Source organism: Equus asinus, chromosome 21, assembly GCF_041296235.1.
Source record: "Equus asinus isolate D_3611 breed Donkey chromosome 21, EquAss-T2T_v2, whole genome shotgun sequence".
In the NCBI taxonomy this organism is placed as follows: domain Eukaryota; kingdom Metazoa; phylum Chordata; class Mammalia; order Perissodactyla; family Equidae; genus Equus; species Equus asinus.
In genome coordinates this window covers 49919160-49943094 of record NC_091810.1, presented here as the reverse complement: position 1 = coordinate 49943094, position 23935 = coordinate 49919160, and the positions used below count along the sequence as shown (strand labels likewise).

At 45.3% G+C, this 23935-nt stretch overlaps 1 protein-coding gene across 4 annotated transcripts; it reads right to left on the bottom strand.

The window, feature by feature from the left end:
- Positions 1-399: 399 nt before the first annotated feature.
- Positions 400-23494, bottom strand: IP6K2 (inositol hexakisphosphate kinase 2). 4 transcript variants are annotated; one of them, XM_070492917.1, is made up of 8 exons: positions 23358-23434; positions 22503-22663; positions 21080-21105; positions 7813-8140; positions 5696-5918; positions 4474-4649; positions 1631-1806; positions 400-1171 (listed from the first exon to the last, which is right to left on the bottom strand). In XM_070492917.1, exons 4-8 carry the CDS (start codon positions 8012-8014, stop codon positions 671-673), a joined length of 1278 nt encoding a protein of 425 aa, XP_070349018.1. In that variant the 5' UTR covers positions 8015-8140; positions 21080-21105; positions 22503-22663; positions 23358-23434; the 3' UTR covers positions 400-670. The 4 variants fall into 4 exon arrangements, with proteins under 4 accessions (XP_070349018.1, XP_044609957.1, XP_014695836.1 ...); XM_044754022.2 differs by lacking the exon at positions 21080-21105 and having other exon boundaries at positions 23358-23438; XM_014840350.3 differs by lacking the exons at positions 21080-21105; positions 22503-22663 and adding an exon at positions 13500-13567 and having other exon boundaries at positions 23358-23431.
- Positions 23495-23935: the final 441 nt, after the last annotated feature.

Here is a 23935-nt window from a genome sequence, read left to right as displayed (position 1 = left end):
ACAATGTCCAGTCAATCAGCTGCTGCCAGTGGCGCAGGAGCTGGACTCAAGTTTTGGCACACCTATTGCCCAACTTTGGCTTAACCTGCATGAGGGCAGGGAAAGACCTGTGTCAAGATTCAAGTGTAGTTCTTTGCATAGGGAGTGCTGGGACACTAGGCCAGCATAGACCCCAGAGGGACCTAAGGTTGTATGTGTAGGAGTCTTTTTTGTTTTTTGGGTGACCTCAGGGTGCTAGGTTAGGGGACTGAGGATAAAGCCAAGAGGCTGTCATGACTTTAGGGTCCATGGGGTGGGGGCAGTGGCAAGGAGAACACTGGTCACAGCATGTGTGAAGCTTCTGAGGGTCAGGAGGGGGGCTGGCTGCCTGCCCCTAGCAAGAATGACAGCAGTACTGTATACAATTAACAAAAAGATCTATATTAGAACATTTACACTCAGGGAAGAAAGAGGTATCTGCATCATCAAACGTGGAATGTTGAAGAAATAGTTAAAATAAATAGACTCCGAGCACAGTTAGGGCTGGCTCAGGCTGGGACTCAGAGAGGCCTCTGCACATCAGCTCCAGGCTGCAGGGGCCACCACCTGACCATACTGGCCTCCTCCCTGACGCAGCACAGCTGTGCCTGGGACACAGAGAGTCTCTCAGGTGCTAGGGCAGCTAGCAAGCTCACTCCCCACCTTCCTCACTTATCTCTGTAACAATGTCTATCAGGCTCTGGAGCCCAAAGATATAGCCAGCATCCTGGCCCTCATGTACCACGCTGTCCTCGCCATACAGCCTGCACGTGGTATGTGCAAAGTCAATCATGCGCACGTCCACTGAGCTGGCACCAATGGGCTTGTAGGCATAGGCACCAGCAGACTCATCGGCTGACTCCTCTGACAGGTCCTCCAAGTCCTCAGCATCTGAGTCCAGGGCCACCTCAGGCCGTTCCTTGCCATCGTAGATGACCAGCAGGGAGCTTGAATAGAAGCGGTAGGACTCCTGTCGCTCCAAAACAGCCTTGAGCTCAGCCAGCTTCTTAAGCACAGGGCCCAGGAGCTCACGGCGCAGGTACCGCCCATTGTGGAAGAACTGAAAAAGGGCCTCCTTGAAGCCTTGCACCGACAGCTTCCGTCCATGATATTTGTTCATGAACATGAGCTGTCCGCTGCCTGCCTGGTACACCTGTGGAAGGAAGACGAGCAGGTCAGGTGCTGATAACCACCTCAGAGCATGGACCCTGGGGAGTAGCAGCAATATGATAGTCCTGGATCAAATCCTTTAACTTGTTAAGTACACCAGTCACACCAGACACTGTCCTTTGATCAACACCCACTTGGATGCAGCCCTCTGACTTGGGTTCTGTCCTCAGCCCTCTGCTCAATGTACAGGCTAGTGGAGAAGGCCTAACCCTCTTGCCTTCCCTTTCCTCTCCTGTCCACACTCTGGACTCAGCCAGCCCGGCCAGTCCCAGAGGGGATCACCCAGGCATGTATGCCTTCTTTTCTAACCTGGAAAGCAACACACTCACACAGTCAAATCTGGCATTTGAGAAAAAAAAACTATGCTGGGGGCGGGGGGGGGGGGGGGAGCAGCTACTGGATGCCCTAGCAAGCCCATGCCATGCACCAGCACTCTCCTCACCTGCATGCCACACACACGGACACCAATGACCGCAGATGTGCTCTGCTGGCATTTGCGGATCTGGTTGGCTGCCTTCTCCTCTGAAGCATCGTCACCATGCTGGCGCGTACCCATCTTGAGATCCAGGACACATGGCACCTCATAGCGGGAAGTCAGGTTCTCCAGTAAGATAAATTCTGAGTAGTTAAGGACAATTCCCCCTCTAAAGAGAAGGTGCTGCTGCATGAGGCTTTGGCACTCCCAGGGCACAATTCTGGCACACAGAGGACCTCAGAGAAGCCTAGGTCCACACAGGGTCCCATCAGTCCTGCTCTCTCTCATGCACGGAGCCCAAGGCTGAATAGGGGGCTAAAAGGCATCTTCAATTCTTGTCAAGAAACTGGTCTAAGAACAGCCTGGGAGATACACACATCATTTCCTGAATTCAGCAAGGTGTAGGACCATGTCCAACAACATATAGTCCTAAATTATAAACAGAACATCAAATAAGTTCAGTAAATCCTGTAGCTTTAAATATGAACTGGAAATGTAAGTATGAACTCATGAAAAGTTCTGTCTTTAAAATATGTATTTCTGGGGCCGGCCCGGTGGTGTAGTGGTTAAGTTTGCACATTCGGCTTCTCAGCGGCCCGGGGTTCGCCGGTTCGGATCCTGGGTGCAGACATGCACCACTTGGCACATCATGCTGTGGCAGACGTCCCACATATAAAGTAGAGGAAGATGGGCACGGATGTTAGCTCAGGGCTGGGCTTCCTCAGCAAAAAAGAGGAGGACTGGCAGTAGTTAGCTCAAGGCTAATCTTCCTCAAAAAAAAAAAAAGTTATTTCCTAGCTGTGTGCACTGAAAAGGTCTTGAAACGATGACCAGATGTATGAGCACCCCTAGTGCCCAGACCAGTGCTCCTAGAGCAGAGATTAGTGAACTACGGCCCCCTGCTCACTGCTGTACAGGCTGTAAGCTAGAAATGGTTCTAACATTTTTAAGATGTGTGTATGTATATGTATAAAATACTTCATGACACATGAAAATTAAATGAAATTCAAATCTCAGTGACCATAGAGTTTTACTGGAATACAGGCACGCTCATTCATTTACATTATTGTCTAAGGCTACTTTCATGCTACAATGGCAGAGTTGTGACAGAGTGTATGGCCTGCAAAACCTAAAAACATCCACTATTTGGCTCTCTACTGGAAATGTTTGCAAACTTGCCTTAGAGGAATGACTGAATTCACATGTGGAGTAGGAAACATACATGACCCTGGACCATCTTTTCAGACCAGAAAACAAGATAGCCATATCACAGACTACTGTGATTGTGTCAAAATGACCCAGAGACCTATTTTGAAAAGCTCTCACTGGCCAAACATGAGATAATGTGAACATCAGTTAAGATAACTTCAATAGACTAAAACATGTCAAAACGTTTAAATTCATGGATTTATAATGATGCTGAAAAACTCATTATTCCAAATATCTGGTAAATAAAGGAAGACATTTACCTGCCTTTCCTATATAAACTATACCTCAGGATAAGCACATAATTGATAAGGAAAAGTTTCTCTTTACAGAAGGATTCCAGCTAACAAATGAAGGACAAAATTAGAAAATCACCTAATGAAAAAATGGGTCGAAGGCAACGGCAATACAAAAGAGAAAGACAACTAAGCACTGTGCTTTCTGGTGGACATATACAATACCATCTCTGAGGGATTCCCGCCACCCCCCCACCCCCCGCCAAAATCAAACCTGAATTTGATCAAGCCTGCAGATCAAATTATCAACTTAATGGAAGGAGAGGGAAAAGAGTAACATGTAAAGATACCACAGGGACATAATCAGTACAATCCAGATAGTGGCAAACTCTAGAAGATCCAGTTTCTTTGACAAGAAATTTCCAAGAAAAAAAAAGAAAGCATATTTAAAGACTTAAATGTTTCAGCCAAATGCAACATATGAACCTCATTTAGATCCCCAATCAAATAAACTATCAGTAAAAACATATTATGAGACAATTAGGAAAATGTGGACACAAACTAGGTATCTGATAGTAAGAAATTATTGTCTACTTTTTAAGGAGTAATAATGGTATTAATGTTTAAAATATCCTTATCTTTTAGATACATGCTGAGGTGCAGACAGATGAAATGATATATCTGAGACTTGCTTCAGAAAGAGTTCAGTTGGGGGTTGTTGGGTGTATAGAGCGTGTCACGACATGAGACTGACATGAGTGGGTTAACTGCTGAACTTGGGTGACTGGTACTTAGAAGTTCAATGTATTATTTTATTTTTAACATGTTTAAAATTTTCCCTGATAAAAAGTTAAAAATAAATAAAATATGCTCAATGCTGAGGAATTTTCCCCCATAACATTAAAGAAAAAAAAATCAATGAAGTTTATCTTAATGAGTAAGAAGGGGAAAAAAAGAAAAGGACGCTGTGCTTTCACATGTGCCTGTCTGGTGAACCAGACTGAAAGGTCAGTCCTCCCCCTCACCCCAGCCCTTCGCAGGTAAGCACAATCTGGGAACTTCTGCAGGAGACTGAAAACATGAAGCAGCCCCTTGCACTCTAGGCTAAAGCCCCTTGATGTAGGTTGGTTCCTCAGTAAGTTGTCCCTCTGTCCCTCCTCCCCAGGGACCCATCATAGCCCCCCCCCCCCACGCACCCCCAGACCAGCCCTCACCTGCAAGGGAAGTGATATTTTCCCATGGTTATCACATAGGGTGTGCTGGCACAACAACGATTAAAAAATCCAAATTCTCTCTCCAAGCTCCAAAGGTCTCCTCACTTACCCTCCCCTCTCCCCAAGGTAGAGATGCCCTATGAACAAAGGATACTGTACTGGTTCCGATGTTTTGCATTCTCCTTCATTCTCTGTAACTGCTGCTGGTGACACTTCATGCTCCAAGGATTATAGTGTTTAAGTTGGGAACTTACATTCCCCTTTTTCTCTAAACTGTAGTACAAGACTTCAGATTTCTTTAGCCACTCAAATTCTTCTTCTAACTTATGGCTATAAAGAGACAAGGAGCCAATAAATCAGTGTCTTATCAAAATTCAGGGCATGAAGGAACTTTCTGGAGTGAGGTAAAGTTTGATATCTTGATGTAGTGGTGGTTTCAGTATATACATTAAAGATTTCAGGGGCTGGCCCTGTGACTGAAAACTAAGTTCACACCCTCTGCTTCAGGAGCCCAGGATTTTGCTGGTTCGGATCCCGGGCGCAGACATGGCACCACTCATTAGGCGATGCTGAGGCGGCGTCCCACATGCCACAAGTAGAAGGACTCACAACTAAAAAATATACAACTATGTACTTGGGGTATTTGGGGAGAGAAAACAAAAAAAACACTTCAAGTGGGTACATTTTACTGTATATACATTATATTTCCAGAAAGTTAATTTAAAAAAAGATTAAGGGGCTAGCTCACTGTTCTTCTACAGTAAAGACAACCTAAGATGTAAGAGCAGCCTCTGCCTCCACTGCCCTCTTCTTCTAGACAGTACTACTCCCTGATTTCTGGTACATTCAGGTTCCCTGACTCTGAATGCTGGAGACTGGAAAAATGTGAATTGAAATTTCATGGGAATAAGTCAACCTACTTAGCTACGTTATACATACTTCAATTTATATACATTATTTATATTTTTAAAAGTTCTGCCAAGGTGTGGCACTTGAAAGGCTCTGCCTAGGTGGGTCCCTAAGATTCAGAGATGCCCAACTGACCATTTTGTTTCCCACTCTCAGTGAGCAAGGCTTGTCTTGGTCATTGCTACATCCACAGGATGCAGCACAGGGCCTGGCACAGGGCAGCTGCAGAAAGAATGAGTGACTGAAACTCTTTTACATCTGCCACTGCAGCTGTTTACCCAAAATGGCATGATCTAACCCAGAGTCAATTAAAGAAAAGCTGGGTATGCCATGCAGGAACTGAGCACCAAATGAAAAGGTACCTACTAAGTCTCCATCGTGCAAGTTCTTAGCTCCGGGGACTGGGTTCTAACAAAGATCCCTCCCCTTTCACAGAATCAAGGGTTCCCTTCTCAGTCTATACACACCTCTTCATCTTCTCCTCTTTCCAGTGCTGCCGCACCCAGTCCTTGGGGGTCTTTTCCATTTCTAGGACGTGATGTTTTTTGTTTGTCCACCTTACGAGCTTACTTTTTGGTTCACAGTCTGAATTGTCTACACTGTCTGCAGTTCCATGGTCCCCTTTTAACGGATATGCTATTAAACACAAGTTCCTGTCTTCATCTTCTTCAAAGCGCACAGATACCACACCTGGAAGGGGGATGAGGAGCAGAGAGCACTCTTAAATCCACAGGAAGATGCTTTATAAATAACATGATTGTAACATTTGTTTTTTTCTTACCCTCTTCCTTAGTCTCTATGTTGCCAGAGGCCCCAAACTCATCTGCCATCCTAACAAATATCAAAACAGCTAGAAAAGATGACACCATACAAGACAAGCGATTAGGGAGCAAACATGGCCGAGAGTCTTCCTCTTTGATGCACTCAACAAGGCAGGAGCCAAAGAATTACAAGACACATTTTTCTGTCATCGAAAATGTTTATTAATTTTTATGTAATTCTTCTAATCCTAAGAGACATGTAAAAACATTCGCTCTTTATATCTTGTGAGAATTTTTAATGCCCTGAACAGAAACTCTGATGGCCTCGAGGCTTGCTTTAAAGCAGAGCCCAAACACAAGGGGAACAGGTGTGCCTGAGTGGTAAGAGGGATCCAAGGGTAAGGGAGGACTGGGCAAGCAAAACAAAATAAAGGAGCAAACAAAACAAACCACACAGCACAACAGACACCCTAGCAAAGGCTTCGCCACACTCCGACACGGGTGGGCGCCCCAAGCCTTTTGTCCTTCTCAAATATGTTACTTTATTGGTCTTTGCAGTCTCATGTCACAAAAGAACAATATGAACACAAGGCAAATAGGGCTGGGCCGGGAGCACAGGTGCGTGGTGGCCTTGAAAGCAGCTCTCCCCTTCGAGTCTCTAGAACCTGCCATGTGTAATTACAGTCTTTGAGGAGGGGGCTGTCAGGTGGGAGCGTTTCAGCAGGTGCCGACGAGCGCCTTACAACCGACTGGCTGAACACTTTTCCTCCCAGGCCTCTCTGGCCCAGGAACACTCAATTTGCTCAGTCCTTGCTGCCCGCCCGCTCGCTTGCTGCAGGGGAATGCGTGCTCAGAGAGAGACGACACTTCTGAGGTGGTCCCCGGCTCTGGGCGCAGAGAAGCCAGGGTGGGAAATTCAAGGGACCACACTTCCCTGTGGCCATGGTGGGGAGGGGAAGAACCAGGGGAAAAAAGGGGGCAGGGGTGGTCAGCTAACAAGGGGCCTTTGGCTTTGTCCTGAAAAAAAACAACAGAGAAGGACCAAGTGAGGGCCCCCAATTCCTCCACCCCCACAGCAAAATACATGCATATTCAGAATACAGAGAAGAGCCCCATACATTGTCTTCAAAGAGAGTGTTTCAACAGTCCCAGAAGAACTTACACTGTTCAAGAGTCTTTTGCATAACCAGGCAATGCTAATTTAAAATTAACTTCCTTAATGGATTCATCTTTGATTTACAAAGGACTCCCCCCTCCCCAGGAAAGACCACACCACGCTGGCGGCTGCTGATGATCCCCCCCAAATGCATTATAAAAAGGAAGAAAAAGTCACCACATGTGAATCAAAGGGTTGTCTTAACATAGCAATTTTGGGGACATTCCGTAATAGCAAAGGGCTTCAGCTAATCAGCACAGGCCTCCCACTCCTGCATTCCATCTGACTCAACCCCGCTCCCAGCCTACCTAATCACCCGGCTTCTGGCTTCCTGGAGGACAAAAAGCAGGCAGCAAGTATCCTGGGTAAAATTCTCCCAAAGTCTTCCCCCTTGTCCCCCATGAGGGACTATGGGTTACTGTGATCGAGACACACATGAACATAAAACACAACTATACTTCCACCAAAAATAAATTCAAAACAAATCCACAAAACAAAACAACTGAGCAATCTTACCAGGGCTTGAAAACTGAGTGTGAGGTGCCAGGTTGAGGGCCAAGAGGAGGAGGAGGGAAAACAAAGAATGAGTGGGAAGGGGTGGGGCTCCTGAGACAGATGCCTGGGCAATGCCAGGCGTTGGCTATCCCTACATCAGCTGGGGGCTCACCTTTGTACTGGGGAGTGAATCTGCGCATCTCGGCTGGGAGAGTCTCGTAGAACTGGTGCTCCCTCGGGACCAGGGGCTTGCACAGGGTCGTCTCGTTGAAGCGCAGCACACACGAGTGCCCCCCGACCTGGTGGACAAAGGGTTCCAATAGGATGCCCTTGGCGCGGGGCTCTACGTCCATGGCCCTGAAGGCTGGGCTCATCCTCCAGGCGCAGGCGGCAGGGAAAAGGGGGAGGAGACGGGGTCTGGCGGCCAGCGCGCCCTTCGTTTGTCGTCTGTGAGTCTGTCTGTCCAGCCTCAGCTTCTCAGTTGCGCGGGCCAGGACGTCCTGTTAGAAGCAAACAGTGACACCGGAGTTGGAAGCAGCCTGGGAACCGCCTAGAGCCGCTAGCCCTCCCCCTCCAGAGGAAAGACAAACAGCCTGGGCTCACGCCGGGCCCCGCCTCCTCCCGCAGAAACAAACAGCCTGAGTTCTCGCCGGGCGGAGCCGGATGCTGACAGGCAGAGACTGGCTCCAGGGCCCCTAAACAGCCCCCGTCCCCCACTTCTCACGGCATTAGAAAGCCACCATGGGGAGCAAAACGCGAAGCTATGACGCCACACGTGCATAGTCTCCCTCATTATCACTATCCCCTACCAGAGTAGTACATTTGTTACAAGTGATTATGAACCTACACTGACACATCATCCTGGTTTCATTAGGGTTCACTCTTGGTCGTTATGCTTTTATAAAATAAAATTTTAAAGGAAAAACCTCCTTACACATCATCTATTAAGATTTACTCCAGTTCCCCAGTCCACACACAACTCCCTGCCCAAGGCCAAAGACAAGCCCCATTAACCTTATTAGCAGTGCAGATTGGGCCTAGCTTTAATGATTAACGTCTGTATCTAAAAACAAGTGATCAAGGCTAGCTAACTCCTTAAAAAGACACACAGTGTTCTAGGTCACTGACTATTTTAATCAGTTCTATGCTGATCTCCCAAAGCTGTGCTCCTGAGGTCCAGGGCTTTAGCGCTGACTTCCCATCCCCAAACACACTGGATCTCAGCAAAGCATATAACCGTTTCAGGGCATGTCAAGCTAGTTCTTTGTTTTCTGTCTATAACTTACAGACTACACCATATCTAACAGCACTACATAGAGAGCTTGGGCAACACGTCAGTATCCATACAGGATTCTTACTGGGAACTCCTGGTTTCCATGACTCCAACTGAGATGGTGGTGGTGAGAATGGATCTACCAGAGATGTGCCCACTGTCCTCTAATGTGGGTAAAGCACCTATTATGTGCTAGGCTCATTACAGGAACTTATCTCATTTGGTCCTCATGATACTTTCTCTACATGATACCACATGTAGACATTGCTTTCCCTGTTGCAAACAATGAGGCTGATTCAGCGAGGTGAGGAAACTCATCCAGAGCCAGGAACAATAATCCACAGCTCCCAAGTGAACTTCAATCTGTTGGATGCTCCCACACGGCTGCCTCTAGGGCCCAGGGTCTCTGGCAAATCTGCCTTGGTACAGCTCTCCTACATACATGGGACATTTAGCCTGTCCCATGAGAGTGCTTTCACCATGGATTTATATTTTCTATTTATAAAGTAGCGTATTTTAAAGAGTCTAAGCTGGTTTTAATCTCTTTCTGTCAGAGAAAACCGACTGTGAGCCCCAACTTGACTCAAAGATTAGGAATCAATAAGCTTTTCTATATGCAAAGAGCAGAAAACCAAAAGTCTCGATTTCTCCCCAGTACTACCTTTTCATCATCACAGAAGCCTTCAGGAGGGAATGTGCTGAGAAGAGTCCCAGGACACAATACATGCAATCAGCTCTAAGGACAAGTACATTCCAGCCATTCCAGACTCTGTCCAGAAGGTGGAGCTCTAAGATGCCTGGCCACACACAAGCCCTTTCTCTAGGTCTATACTGACCAATCCATACTAGTCTACCGTAAAATACTTCCTGAGTAAGAGCAATACCAAAGGAAAACTACTGACTTATGGCTGGCCTGCCAGCACCCAAGCACGAAGCAGGCACCATAATTATTAAATTGTGAAAACACAAGACACTCCTCATGGACCAGGTTTTAGGAACACAATCCAAACCTTTCATAAAAATGTACAACTTCTTTTGTTATTGGAGCAATGCTAACAACGATACAAATCCCTTTCCAACTCTGTTCGAGATTCCTTAAATGTATTCAAGTAAAAAAATATCTTTCTCCAGGCATCTGTCTTACCCATCCCCCCCTCCAATGAAAAATCTAAAACAAAAACCAGTCCATCATGGCAGCTGTTTAGAGTATGGTTCAGGAGTGTGGCTGGAGGCCACAAAGCCAGGTAAGGATCTCTAACTCATCCTCCTCCCAGGTCCCCAGTGTGTTCCTTAGTGGCTGAGTATGATGTGACACCCTGCTACCCTCCCATCAGCACCCAACTCTAGCAGGCCACAGGACATTGTTTCCCAAAGAAGAACCATCACCCTCGGTAGAAAGGCAAGAATACCGCTCATTCTCATCTGCGCCAAGTCTGATGGACAGAGGAAACTCCCAAAGGTGAGGGGGGATTAGAGAGACAATTTATTATCCTCTAGTGAGGTGGAGCCAGATTCTAGTCCCTGTTCTGCCACTCAATTGCTTGGACAAAGACTCTAAGCCCCTGACTCCCTTTGGGTTCCAGTTTTCTGGTCTGTAAAATGGAGAAGACAGGCCTGGAATAGATCTCTACTCTGCGGGCTGTGGAATCAAATTAGTGAATGGTAATCAGAAGTTTCTTTCTTTCTTTCCATCAACTAGGAAAAAACAGTAAATATCATTGCATTGCACATAATAAAGTAAGTCTCATTTAGTGGTTATTTTAATTATTATGTTCAGCCTCTCAATGTGAACGTAAGTATGGCTTCACCGTACAACATATTTCTCATATTTGGAATTGCAGACAATAAACAGCAAAAAGCAGATAAGCAGTTGCCAGAGGGCAGAGGTAGGGGAATAGGATTGACGCAAAGCTCTTACTGTAATGACAACTAACCTCTTGGAAAATTCTCTCTTGTAGAAAATCAGGCAAGAAAACAATGTTCACTGAAGAATAAACTTTAAAAATGTGGGTACAAGAAGATTAAAATCCTATTACTGTTTAAAAAAATATACTAACTAGCATTCAGAAATTCTGGGTTGGTATTGAGTCACATCCCAAAGACCCAAGGTTTTCAGGTTGCTAAATTATCACCGAAAGATAATTATCCCCATCCTTTGCAGACAAAGTAAAGAAAGGCCATGGGTTGGTGCTGTATATGCTGAAGGTCTCTTCAGCAATGCTGGTGGGTCTGCCATCAGCTTTAAACGAGGTGTCTCAGCAAGACGATGCAGAAGGAACATCATTCCCTCCATGACCTGGACTTCCAGGGAAGCTGTATAACAAACGAGGCACAAGCCCTGGTGACAAAATGAATACACAAAAAGGAGTTCTAGCAAAATAAAGCCAGGAAGGAAGAGAAAAGCTTTCTTCAATGTTTGCCTCGTGGGATGCATCAAGGACAGTGACTAACCAGACTGGCCCATCTGGCTACATGGTGTCAAACGACCATCAACCTCAGGAAAACTCCCACCACTGCTCCATAAAAATCAAGTCCCTCCACTCTTTTTTGTTTAAGATTTTATTTTTCCTTTTTCTCTCCAAAGCCCCCCAGTAAATAGTTATATATTTTTAGTTGCAGGCCCTCCTAGTTGTGGCACGTGGGACGCCGCCTCAGCGTGGCTTGATGAGTGATGCCATGTCTGCTCCCAGGATCCGAACTGGCAAAACCCTGGGCTGCTGAAGCAAAGTGCGCGAACTTAACCACTGGGCCACGGGGCCGGCCCCACCTCCACTCTTAAAACAGCCCTCTGGAGTAGATACTATGATTATCTCCCTTACAGATGGGTGCACAGAGGCACCATGAGGTCACCATATTACCCAGGCCTCATCACAGAAAACAACAGGTACCTGACATGATGGAGTCGCTGCCAAGAATGCTGGAATCATAGTCTTAACCTCAAAGGAGTTGCAGCCTGGCTGGCTGGGAGGGTATCATCTCCATGCCAAAGCAGGTGCTGGCTCCGCCAAAGAAGCAGGACCAGAGAGACAAGAAAGAGAAGCCCTGCAGTGACTTGACACAGATGCCTGCAGTCCAACACTAGGTGTTCCTTTTCTCCCTCATTAGCATTTTTTCCTAGTTTTAATAAAGGAAAAAATACAACTTGTAGGGGCTAACCCCAGAGGCCTAGTGGTTAAGTTCAGCACGCTCCACTTCAGAGGCCCGAGTTTGGTTCTAGGGCACAGACCTACACTGCTCTATTAGTGGCCATGCTGTGCTGGCCGCCCATACCAAAAAATAGAGGAAGACTGGCACGGAGGTTAGCTCAGGGCAAATCTTCCTCAGCAAAATCTAAACAATACAAGTTCTAAGTGAACTATTTCATGAAGTCACAATAATGCAGATCCTTCCCCCAAATTAACAGCAGATTCTGTTCCAAAAATCTGGATGAGCTTTTCCATAAGGGAAATAGCAGCCTCTCAGATGCTTTTCCTCTCTACAACTACCAGTAAGACAACACTGCCCCACCTCTTTGCCTTGTTAGACTGGATTTCTGCAATGACAGACTAGAGGCCCTAAAGATGGAGGGGGATGGAGAGAAGGAGCTTTTAGCCTACCTGAAAATATGTTCATCAGAGTTTTACTGCTGGAATTAGAGTTTTAGCAATTTAAGAAGCTTTTTCAGGCCAGCCTGGTGGCACAGCGCTAAGTTTGCACATTCCACTTTGGCAGCCCAGGGTTCACCAGTCCAGCTCCCAGGTGCAGACCTACACACTGCTTATCAAGTCATGCTGTGGCAGGTGTCCCACGTATAAAATAGAGGAAGATGGGCATGGATGTTACCTCAGGGCCAGTCTTCCTCAGCAAACCGAGGAGGATGGGCGGCAGATGTTAGCTCAGGGATAATCCTCCTCAAAAATAAATAAATTAATTAAAAAAAAAAAAAAGCTGGGGCCGGCCCCATGGGGGAATGGTTAAGTTCATGCACTATGCTTTGGCGGCCCAGGGTTTCACCAGTTCGAATCCTGGGCATGGACATGGCACTGCTCATCAGACCATGCTGAGGTGGCATCCCACATGCCCCAAGTGGAAGGGCCCACAACTAAAAATACACAACTGTGTACTGGGGGGCTTTGGAGAGAAAAAGGAAAAATAAAATCTTTAAAAATAAATAAAAAATAAAAAGCTTTTTCTAGCTAAAACTGTAGTACCACTAATCTAAATTATTCTTTTTTTTTTTTTTAAGGATTGGCACCTGGGCTAACAACTGTTGCCAATCTTTTTTTTTTTTTTTCCTGCTTTATCTCCCCAAACTCCCCCTGTACACAGTTGTGTATCTTAGTTGCAGGTCCTTCTAGTTGTGGGATATGGGACGCCGCCTCAACGTGGCCTGACAAGCGGTGCCATGTCTGCGCCCAGGATCCGAACCCTGGGCTGCCGTAGCGGAGCGCGCGAACTTAACCACTCAGCCACGGAGCCGGCCCCTAAACTATTAATTCTAAGGTGTCACATATCCTCTTCATCAGAATATCAAATTTTCTCATCAACAGCTCAAGTATTCCATAAGCACACCAAGAATTTGCTATCCTTCTTAAAAAGCCCGTTACCTCTCTTTCAAGGGCAATTCTCCATCTCCAGTCTCCTCCTCCTTGGTGCAGACTATGACTCCAACCACCTTGTAAGAAACATACACAACAGAAAACGACTCTCTCAGACTATGGCCAAAATTGCTCTGAGGTCTTGATCCATTGGGGACTTTCCTACCTTGAGCCATAGTCCTCTCATGTGCCAATAAGATTACACGCTCCCTGCCTGTGGTCAATATTTACCCCTGCTCATCTCTCAGACTATTTCCAAACTAGATGACACATGAACTCATCCTCTGAAACAAAGAATACCAGAAATGATTCAGTCCTCATGGGCAACCACAAAACCCAGGCAGCCCCGACTTGGCCACGCCATCACCTGCTAGTAGAGGGACCAAGGTGTGCCCTGCACTGTAGCAGGTCCTATGCACAGGAAGCACAATTTCCTCTGGGTCCTCATGACACCTCGATCAGGTGAACACTCCCCTCGAGGGTCTGCAAAGCATCTCAGGCTCACAGCACTAATCTGGTGGCTTTTCTTATCCAACCGCTCTGAGTACAGTGTTCTTTCACGACGAGCCAGAAAAGAATGAGATACGGGAGTGAGAAAATTCTTGACTGTACAGGTCACAGCACTACGTCCTAACACAGAGATATGCGCCAGTCATCCTCCATAAGTCCTGAGATTTCTTTCCAAAATAAGGCACAGCAAGATAATAAAAAATTTCTTTGAGGAAAATCAAGTTCAACCACACCACAGTTCTGAAGCAAATCACACAATGACCCTTTCAGAATCACTTGGCTTGTGAGAAGGGCAGTGAATTCAGTCAATCAAGAGCTCATTTGAGGATTGGGAGGGAAGGCCAAGGGGGTACTTCCACTTTTTACATCTTACCACTCTGTTACCCCTCTGGCTCTAAGGTTATTTTCAAAGTAAAAACACTCTTTGAGAGTGAGATAAATCATTCCTGGGAGAGGGGTAGCCTGTCCCTTCCTTTCTCAGCCTTCACCTGCCCCAGATCTGCTGGCCACATCCATCAGTTTTTTGGGGCCCAGAGTCTGTCAGTTGCCATCTGGCACTGCTGCAAGGTCCACCCCTCCAAATGTCCCAGGACCTAGCAGCCTGTGCTTACACAAAAATGCACATCCAATGTTAGTTTTATACTTGTAAAACAAAAATAACCTATTACTCTTATCAAACAAGCATTGAAAGGGGATGCAAGATTTTGGCATTCCCCAAGAGAGTAAAATGAGCTCACATAGCCCATGGGCACATTTCTCAGTGTGCAGCTGTGGAAAGGAAAGTCCGTTGGCCCTGGAGCAGCCCAAAGGAAAAGATGAAAAAGGCTCAAGGCAAGGACCCGTGGTAGGCTCTCTGACAGGTGGAGTTAAGGTAGAGCAATGTGGCTCAAGGGACTTGAGACAAAGCAGCAGCTGCCCACAAACACAGCTTTGTGGGATCCAGTCCAGGTACCAATAGGGCACATTCTCAAAAACTAAGTGCAGAAAGAGCAACACTACAGCCAAGTGTTCTGCTTCCCAGTCTTTAAGATACCTTATTTCATTAAAAGAAAAGTTTTACTCTTCCTTAGACTTAGGATTGGACATCCAATTTCTAAAACATGTATGAGCGTCTCTATGAGGAATTTTAAAATGTAGACAAAGAGAACAGATTAATGGCTACCAGGGGAAAGGTGGGTGGGGGGTGGGCACAAAGGGTGAAGGGGTGCACCTACAACACGACTGACAAACAATAATGTACAACTGAAATTTCACAAGATTGTAACCTATCATTAACTCAATAAATATTAAATTAAAAAAACAAAAACACGTACGAGTGTCTCGAACAAGATAAATGGATGCATACATAGAGATAACAATAACACTAAATGATCTCCCATTTTGATCAACTATGAGTTTCAGTTAAATACACTCACAAGAGTTAAACAAAACAAAACCAGGCAGTGCAAAGAAAGCTTTGTGAATTCTCCACGACAGAAAGCAAGCAGAAGAGGCCCAAGCTGACTCCAGCTGCCTAGAGGGGCTTGTGATAGCAGACACTGAAGCTTCATCTTCAAATCACAAGGGTTTCAAGAAAACCCAAAGCCTGAAATCCTTCAGTCCAGAGAGGAATGAGACTTCTCATCATCTCAAAGTGGCCAGGAACAAAAAGAACACAGGTAAAAGACCTAGCACAGTGAGAGTCTCAGGAACAGCAGCTGTAGGTGTTATCATTTTTACTTTTTGTGGATAGGATTCTGTAGGTGTTGACCAAATCACTTCAGCAACAGCTATATTTCACGAACATTTAAAATCAAATCAAAGCACGACTTTTCTGTTGTAACCATGTGCTTGTTTTGCTACCTGTTCTAACCTGGATACCACATCTAGAAACTACCATCCTCCCAACCATTTCAGTCTTAACTAAGTGGCATCTTGGTGGCATAAGGAACAAAAATGCTTTCTTGTTATCCGAATGTTAACTTTTGGCCACCGTATACTAATAATGCTGATGTATACTAATAATGCTGATGCGTCAATGGGAAAGATGTTATCTACTTGTTTTCCATAGCTTAACCCTTACTTGTAAGACTGAATTAGTATAACTTCAACTAGAAGAGAACACTATTAATGAAAACTTACATTAAAAACAAACATAAAACCTTGAAAAACACTGGAGAAAATATCTATAAACAGAAAAATGAATCAAGGGTGCACCTGAGCAGGATTGTAAGGGCCAACAAAGTCTTACAGAGCAAGTCAAAGTCCTCATCTTCCCTCTAACTGCCCATGTGGAAAATGGCAAAATGGTAACGTGCTGCCCATGTGGAAAATGGCAAAATGGTAACATGCTACAGCTACGTGCTCCCTAGTCACAAGGCAACCACCTTCAGTTTACAAGGCATACCATCACAACTGACAGCAGGGCAAGCTAGGCAGCACTGACTTGCTTCCTCCCTCCACCCCTGAGGCTTAACACGGCGCAGGGTCCTTTAAACAAGCCAGGGTTGAGAGGACATTCGGGAAGACTGATGGGCCGGTGGGGAGGGGGATTATACGAGGGATGAAGGATCCAGGATTTCTTTGGGGGTGCATAATATGGTATGTGAACTATATCTTAGCTGTTAGTAAAAAAGAAAGCAACACAGTAAAAAGGTCACACCACAGAGATCACAATCAGCTCGAGGTAAAGGTTCCAGTGTCAAATCTCCATTACTGAGAGGTGAGGACGAAGTGCTCAGGAGGAAAGCACCTCCAAATGTGGCTATGGGAATGTCAAAGATGCAACCAGACAAATTGGAGCAGAACTAATTCATGAAATATGTGGGAAAAAGTGTAACTTCTAAAGGAATACATTATTTTAGATAACTAAATATGTACGTGCAATTAAAGACAATAAATATTACAATAAATGAAACTTTCAAGTACATCTCTATAAGTTAAAACTCTTGAGTTGAACCAAAAAATTCTTCTTAAATCCTTTCCCTGAGAAATTGGGGCCTGCCTTATATTTAGGTATAAATGGTGCTTTACCTACCCTCAGTGCCTGTCTTCATGTGTAAACCAGGCATGGTACAGTTTTATAGAGGTGCTGTGATGTGGGAACAAGATTAAACATCTAGCCTACTGCCTGCCTTGCATGCAGTGCACTCCTCAAACATGAACTGTCCTCTGTCCACTGTCCCACAGTTCCTCCAAAGAGTCCAATGGGAGATGAAGGTCAGAGGGTGCACTTAACAGTACAAGAGGATAAGGGTACATTAAGCTTACACTTGCAGAAGGAGGATGAAGGCTTCAAGACCAGGCAGATAAATGGAGAGTGCCAAGAGACATCCTGTTTAGCCCTTAAACAGATTTTTTAACTGGTTATAAGTGTGATAAAATGACCACCAATAATAGTTTGGTATCTCTTCATCCCATAATTTTCTTCTATGCATAAACAGGGTAGGGCTAAATGTGTTGTTTTGCCTTTTTCCCCCAGTAAAATCAGCTTTATTTCCCCCTTACTTTTTAAAATTGTGATAAAAAACATACATAATATACAATTTATCATTTTAACTATTTTGGGGTATACAGTTCAGAGGCATTAAGTACATTTACAATGTTGTGCAACCATCACCAAAGTCCATCTCCCGAACTTTTCATCTTCCCAAACTGAAACTCTGTCTATTAAACAATAACTCCCTGCTCTCCCTATCCTCCAGTCCCTGGCAACCACCATTCAACTTTGTCTCTATGAATCTGACTACTCTAGTTTCTCACATAAGTAGAATCATTCAATATTTGTGCTTTGTTTTGCCATTTTTTCCCCACTAAACTATATGCCTTAAACATCTTTCCACATCTTTGTCTATATAGATTCCTTCTAAAGGCTGCACAATATTCACACATAATCATAAAGTATTTATCAACTGCCCTGATGGTATGTCCAATTTTTTATTACAATAATAATGCAGTGAGCATCCATGTATGTCTTTGCACACTTGTGGAAGTATTTCTCTAAGAAAAATTCCTCGAAGTAGAACTGCTGGGACAGAGCATAGATTAAAAAGGTTCCATCCAAATGCAAACTAGTGCAGCCACTATGGAAAACAGTATGGAGATTTCTCAAAAAATTAAAAACAGAAATACCTTATGACCCAGCCATCCCACTACTGGGTATCTATCCAAAGAACTTGAAATCAGCAATTCCAAAAGTCCCATGCACCCCTATGTTCATAGCAGCATTATTTACAATAGCTAAGACGTGGAAGCAACCTAAGTGCCCATCAACTGATAACTGGATAAAGACATGGTATATATATACACAATGGAATACTATTCAGCCATAAAAAGGATAAAATCGTCCCACTCACAACGACATGGATGGACCTTAAGGGTATTATGTTAAGTGAAATAAGCCAGATAGAGAAAGATGAACTCTGTATGACTCCACTCATAGGTGGAAGTTAAACACAGAGACAAAGAGAACTGATTGGTGGTGACCAGAGGAAAGGGGGGTGTGGGGGGAGGGCACAAAGGGTGAAGTGGTGCACCTACAACATGACTAACAATAATGTACAACTGAAATTTCACAAGGTTGTAAACTATCATAATCTTAATAAAAAGTTAAAAAAAAAAAAGGTTCCATCCACTGTTTCACCCTGACACAATATATGTGAGCCAGTGCAGATTTTAAAGCAGGGTGGTGACATTTTATGTTAGGAAAATTAACAAGGCAGAAGGACAAGGGAAAACTTGGCTTCAGAGAGGCACTGCAGATGACTACTGCAGTAACATCAGTGGAGGGATGCTGGCAGCAGGAACTAGCATTTATTAGGAACTTTCTCTGTCTGCATTCTATTTTTTTTGGTGAGGAAGACTGTTGCTAAGCTAACATCTGTGCCAATCTTCCTCTAATTTTCTGTATGTAGGATGCCGCCACAGCATGGCTTGATGCGTGGTGTGTAGGTCCACACCCAGGATCCAAACCCGCAGAACTGTGGGCCGTGGAACCCTGGCCGCTGAAGTGGAGTATGCAAACTTCACCACTACTCCGCTAGGCCAGCCCCTCTGTCTGCATTCTGAAGAAGCAAACGAAGAGATACAACTCCTACACATATTAGAAGTACACGTGAAAAAGGGGGTTTGAAGAAAAATTTTAAAACTTTATAAGGTAAATTTGTAGGCTCGTGAATTTAATATTTGGTTATTTAAAGATGTCAAAGCCAAAGGTGAAAGAAGAGGAGCTACACTCCCTTCACAGTCCTGAGCCTGAGAGTTTTCTGGAGGAAGGAGAACACAGCAGGAACACCCCTAAGAGAGCTGCAACCCCTAGGAGGCATCAGGACCAAGACCAAGCTGACCTCTCCATAATTTCCCAGACTGGGCTTCCTTCTCTGATGGGTCTCTCCTCCTTCAACCCACGGTGGGGGATGAGGAAGAGTCCCTGACAGCCCTCAGGTTCTGGGGCCTCCAAGGCACCAGGGCTGTTCTCTCCAGTATCTGTTTCATCTGGAATGACCTTTTTTTTTTCTCAAAGATTTAAAAAAATTTTTCCTTTTTCTCCCCAAAGCCCCCCAGTACATAGTTGTATACTTTTAGTTGTGGGTCCTTCTAGCTGTGGCATGTGTGGTGTCATCTCAGCACGGCCCAACGAGCAGTACCATGTCCACGCCCAGGATCGTAACCGGCGAAACCCTGGGCCGCTGAAGCAGAGTGTGCGAACGTAACCACTCGGCCATGGCGCTGGCCCCTGAAACGACCTCTTTAATGTCACCTCCCCCCACCACTGGCACACCTGGCAGGGCGCAGGGTCTCCTGCCTTCTCCACTGTACCCACAAAGCCTGGTGCCTTGCCTAGCCCACACAGGGGAATTAAGGAAGGAAAGGAAAGGAGAGTAGAGAAACAGGACTTGGTAGATGGCTAGGTATAACACACTGTTCCTAACACTTGAGGGGGGTGACTGACCCCCTAGAGAATCTGAGACATCTGTGGGCCTCTCTCCTGAAAAATGCCCACCCTCACTGAACTCTTGCATAGTCTGGGGAGTGGACAACCATAAATCCCATCTTCAGAACTCCTGATACAGGAAAACAAACTAAGGGATGAGTCAGATACTGAGCCTTCACGAAACAGAACAAGGATGTTTTGTTCACCAAGTCAGGAACAGCCGAGAAGATACTGAGTTGAGCTTCAGATATTTAAATACAAGAGGATGGTCAAGCACTCCAGAAGAAATGTTTAGCAGATAGTTGGGAGCAGTGGGATCCAAGCTTGAGTGAGTCTAACTTGAAAGATCTGGGAATTACCGACAAAGACAGAAGGTCCCCCAAGAGTAATGCATAAAGAAAGAAGAACATGGGGTCAAGGTCTCCATAACTGTGAACAGCCCACAGAGGGTACAACGTCAGTGTGAGAGGAGGAGGTCTGTAAAGAGATAAGGAAGCAGAACACCTACACCCACCTTGGAGACCAATGGTAAAACTCTCCTCCCAGTTCCACGTGCAAAATCTAGGGCTCAGGCCCTTTGGACCACATGACAAAGAAGGAAGAGGAGGGTCTTGCTCTGTGTGGCCCTTCAGGTCCCTGACAACCCTCAGAGTTCAGTTTGGGGCTCATTTGTGAATGAGCCCTAGCAGTTCCTTCTCAACTTCTTCACTGAAAAGATATACAAGAGTGACTCCTGGGGCTGGCCCTGTGGCCGAGTGGTTAAGTTTGCGTGCTCCGCTTCAGTGGCCCATTCACAGTTTCGCCCATTCAGATCCTGGACACGGATGTGGCACTGCTCATCAGGCCATGCTGGGGCGGCATCCCACATGCCACAGCTGGAAGGACCCATGACTAAGAATATACAGCTATGTACCAGGGGGATTTTGGGGAGAAAAAGGAAAAGTAAAATCTTTAATAAATAAATAAATAAATAAGTAAGAGTGACTCCTTCAAACCCAGCCACAAGAGTCAAACGGTCTCAAGCACAGGGAGAGATTAGCAAAAGCCAGCTTATAGGAAACCCTGCAAGACAAATGACAGTTGCTTCAAAAGATAAATTACAAGAAAAATACAATAAGCATACATAAATTTAAGAGACAGACACTTCAATCAAATGCAATGTGCAGACCTTCTCTGGATCCCAATGTGAGCAAACTGTAAAAAAAAATGAGACAATCAGGGACATTTGAACATGACTGGAAAACTAAGGAATTTTCACTGTTTTTTAGGAAGAATAAAGGTACTGTAGATACCATGGGGACCTCCTTGTCTCTTAGACATACACAATGAAACACTTATGGATAAAACACATTTTTGGGATATACTTCCTAAAAAAGTCGGGGTTTTTTTTTTAAGGTGAGGGGAGGAAGGCAGAGTGTAGATGAAACAAGACTGGTAAGGAGTTGATAACTGGAAGCTGGTGATGGATGACAGCCCCACACCAACTGTGCATCACCTTAGGAGATGCTTTTCCTTCAAACTGTGAGGTGGACTCCAAATTCAATTTTTGGGGTAAAGGACCTTTCCTTGCCACCAGAATGTATTGCAAAACACCAGTACTACTTGTTAGTTGTATTACTCAGTATGCAAATAGGCAAAAATATAATTTACTTAAAAAACAAAAACAAAAACCTGCTTTAAAATGTAATCACAGAAGAGTAATCAACTGCTTACTTTCTACTATACAAAAATGTGTTCAATTTGTTTAAGGTGATAATGCTACAGGTAAAATAACTTCACTTAAAAGGAAAATTCTTCCCCGGTGCATCCTCTTTATGAGACAAACAATGGAAAATTTTCACCTCAGCAAGCTGGCCTCAGGGAGGCTCAGGCTCATCCCTGTTGCCTAGATACCAGTGACATATGCCCCCGCCCCCCCAAGGGAGACTGGCTAAGGTTCATCAGTCTGTAGTTGCTCCTTCCCCCCACATTCCACTGCTCAGATACAGGACTGGTATACAGTGTACTTGTCTGTCACCTGTGAAGCCTAGAAGCACAAAAGAAATCCACTCCACCTGCTAACCTGTTTTTTACAATTATTATCAACTCAAGTGCTAGTTCTCATCCACTTGATTTCTAACAATTCCTGTGAATTCTACTCTAAAGTCACAAAGCAGGTAAACCAAATGGAGTAACAGTTAAACTGCCTTTTTCTCCAAAGAAAAAGTTCCTAAGTGATCAACTGGCCTATTATGACAAACATGATAAAGTATTCACTTTGCCCAGTTTCTAATTCTGATACTGCCTAAAGTTAAAACAATAATAACACCACTCTGAAACTTTAAATACTTAACACCAGGTTACAGGATGCAATTATACAAACTCTGCAACAGCAACACATATAACTAAGTGTTCTAGTTCACCCAAAATGTTACCCTGCTAAAAACCCATATATAGCAAATATCTTAAATACTAGAACTTATCAAAATTACTGTAATCATGGTGCTTTATAAAAAATATCAAAACTGGTGACCTGTAACATTTTTGTTACCACTTTTCAAAAGTTTCAGTACTTCTTCCAGATGATTTTATTTTATTCTTGTTCTACTTACATTTTGCTACCAAAATGTTTCATTCCAAGCAGTGGTTAGTTCTATTCACCTTGGTACTTAAAAGCAGTAGATTTTACTGGTTTCTACATTTCATTTTCACAACATTTGGACTCAGTTTTCGGCTAGTGCAACTTTCTTAATATATGAAACCGAATAAAACCCTAAAATGAAATTAGAATGCAAAAGACAAAAGCAGTCTGTAATCAAATGTGAAAGAAAGGGAAGCTTCACCCACGGTGAAGCCAATCACTATAAAGAAAGCGTTTTCTGACGCATTTTAGGACTTTCTGGGTTAAGGTCGTGTGCAGATTTCCCCACCAGACACCAGCTGACAGGCCCAACTGGCACTCAACATTCAAAATGGCTGCACATCTGCCGGCCCCAGGTAACAGCACCTGAGGCGTTAGCCTGACTACTCCAACGAAAGCCTCAAGGATAACCCCCTCAATCAATGACCCGGGAGATGGTGGACGCCAAGGTCCTGGGGAGACCCCTCAGGGACCCGGGAGATCTTGACCCTCCCCCCCAACAAAGACCCGAGACGACCTCCTCAATGACCGAGGGAGAGCCCCCCACCTCCAATGACCAGGGAAGATTCTGCCCCTCAAAACCAGGGGACATATTCTTTCCCCAATAAGCTGAAAATACAATGCCTCTCTCAAATGACCCGGGGAAATCCGGCCTCACAAAGACCCTGGGAGATCTCCCTTCCCCCATGTTCGCGGGAAAGCCCCTCCTCAAATAACCCGGGGACACCCCTAACGACTAGAGACCTCGTCCCCCAAAGGCCCGGAGAAACCCTCCCGTAAGGTTCCCCGGACAGCAGAGCCGTAAGCCGGGCGAAGCGGGCGTTACCTGCAGCCACAGCCCGATCCCACTGCGCTTCCGACCTATTGTTTCTCTCCCATCAAGATGGCGGCGGCCGCGTCGAGCCCCGCCCCCCGCGCCTCGCACCCAGCGTCCCTTGTTATTGGTTCGCACTAGGAGCCCCGTTCTTGGACTGGGCGGCCCGAAAAGCGCTGTTGCTAGGGCACCGGGATTCGCTGCGGCAGCTTCCGGAAGGGGCGGGGCACGGGGCGGGGCCAGAGAGGGACGGGTCCTGTCTGCCTCCACCAGAGAGGGTGGCCAAGGAGATCAGATGGGTGGTCGGGTGGCCCGGTGGGCTTTGAGCGGATGAGTTCAGTACGGGATGCCTGGGGGACGAATGGATCAGCCAACTGTCCCATTTTTCCCCGGTCTGAGGGGTTTCCCGTGATGCAAGACTTTCAATGCTAACTTTGAGACAGTCTGATGCAAACTGGGAAGTTAGTCACCCTAGCAGATGGAGGGACAGAGGACCGGATGTGGATGGACGGAAAGATGGACAGAGTGGCTGTAGACTGTGGATAAGAGTGGTTAAATGCACAGGTGGACAGATGACTGGAGATAAATGA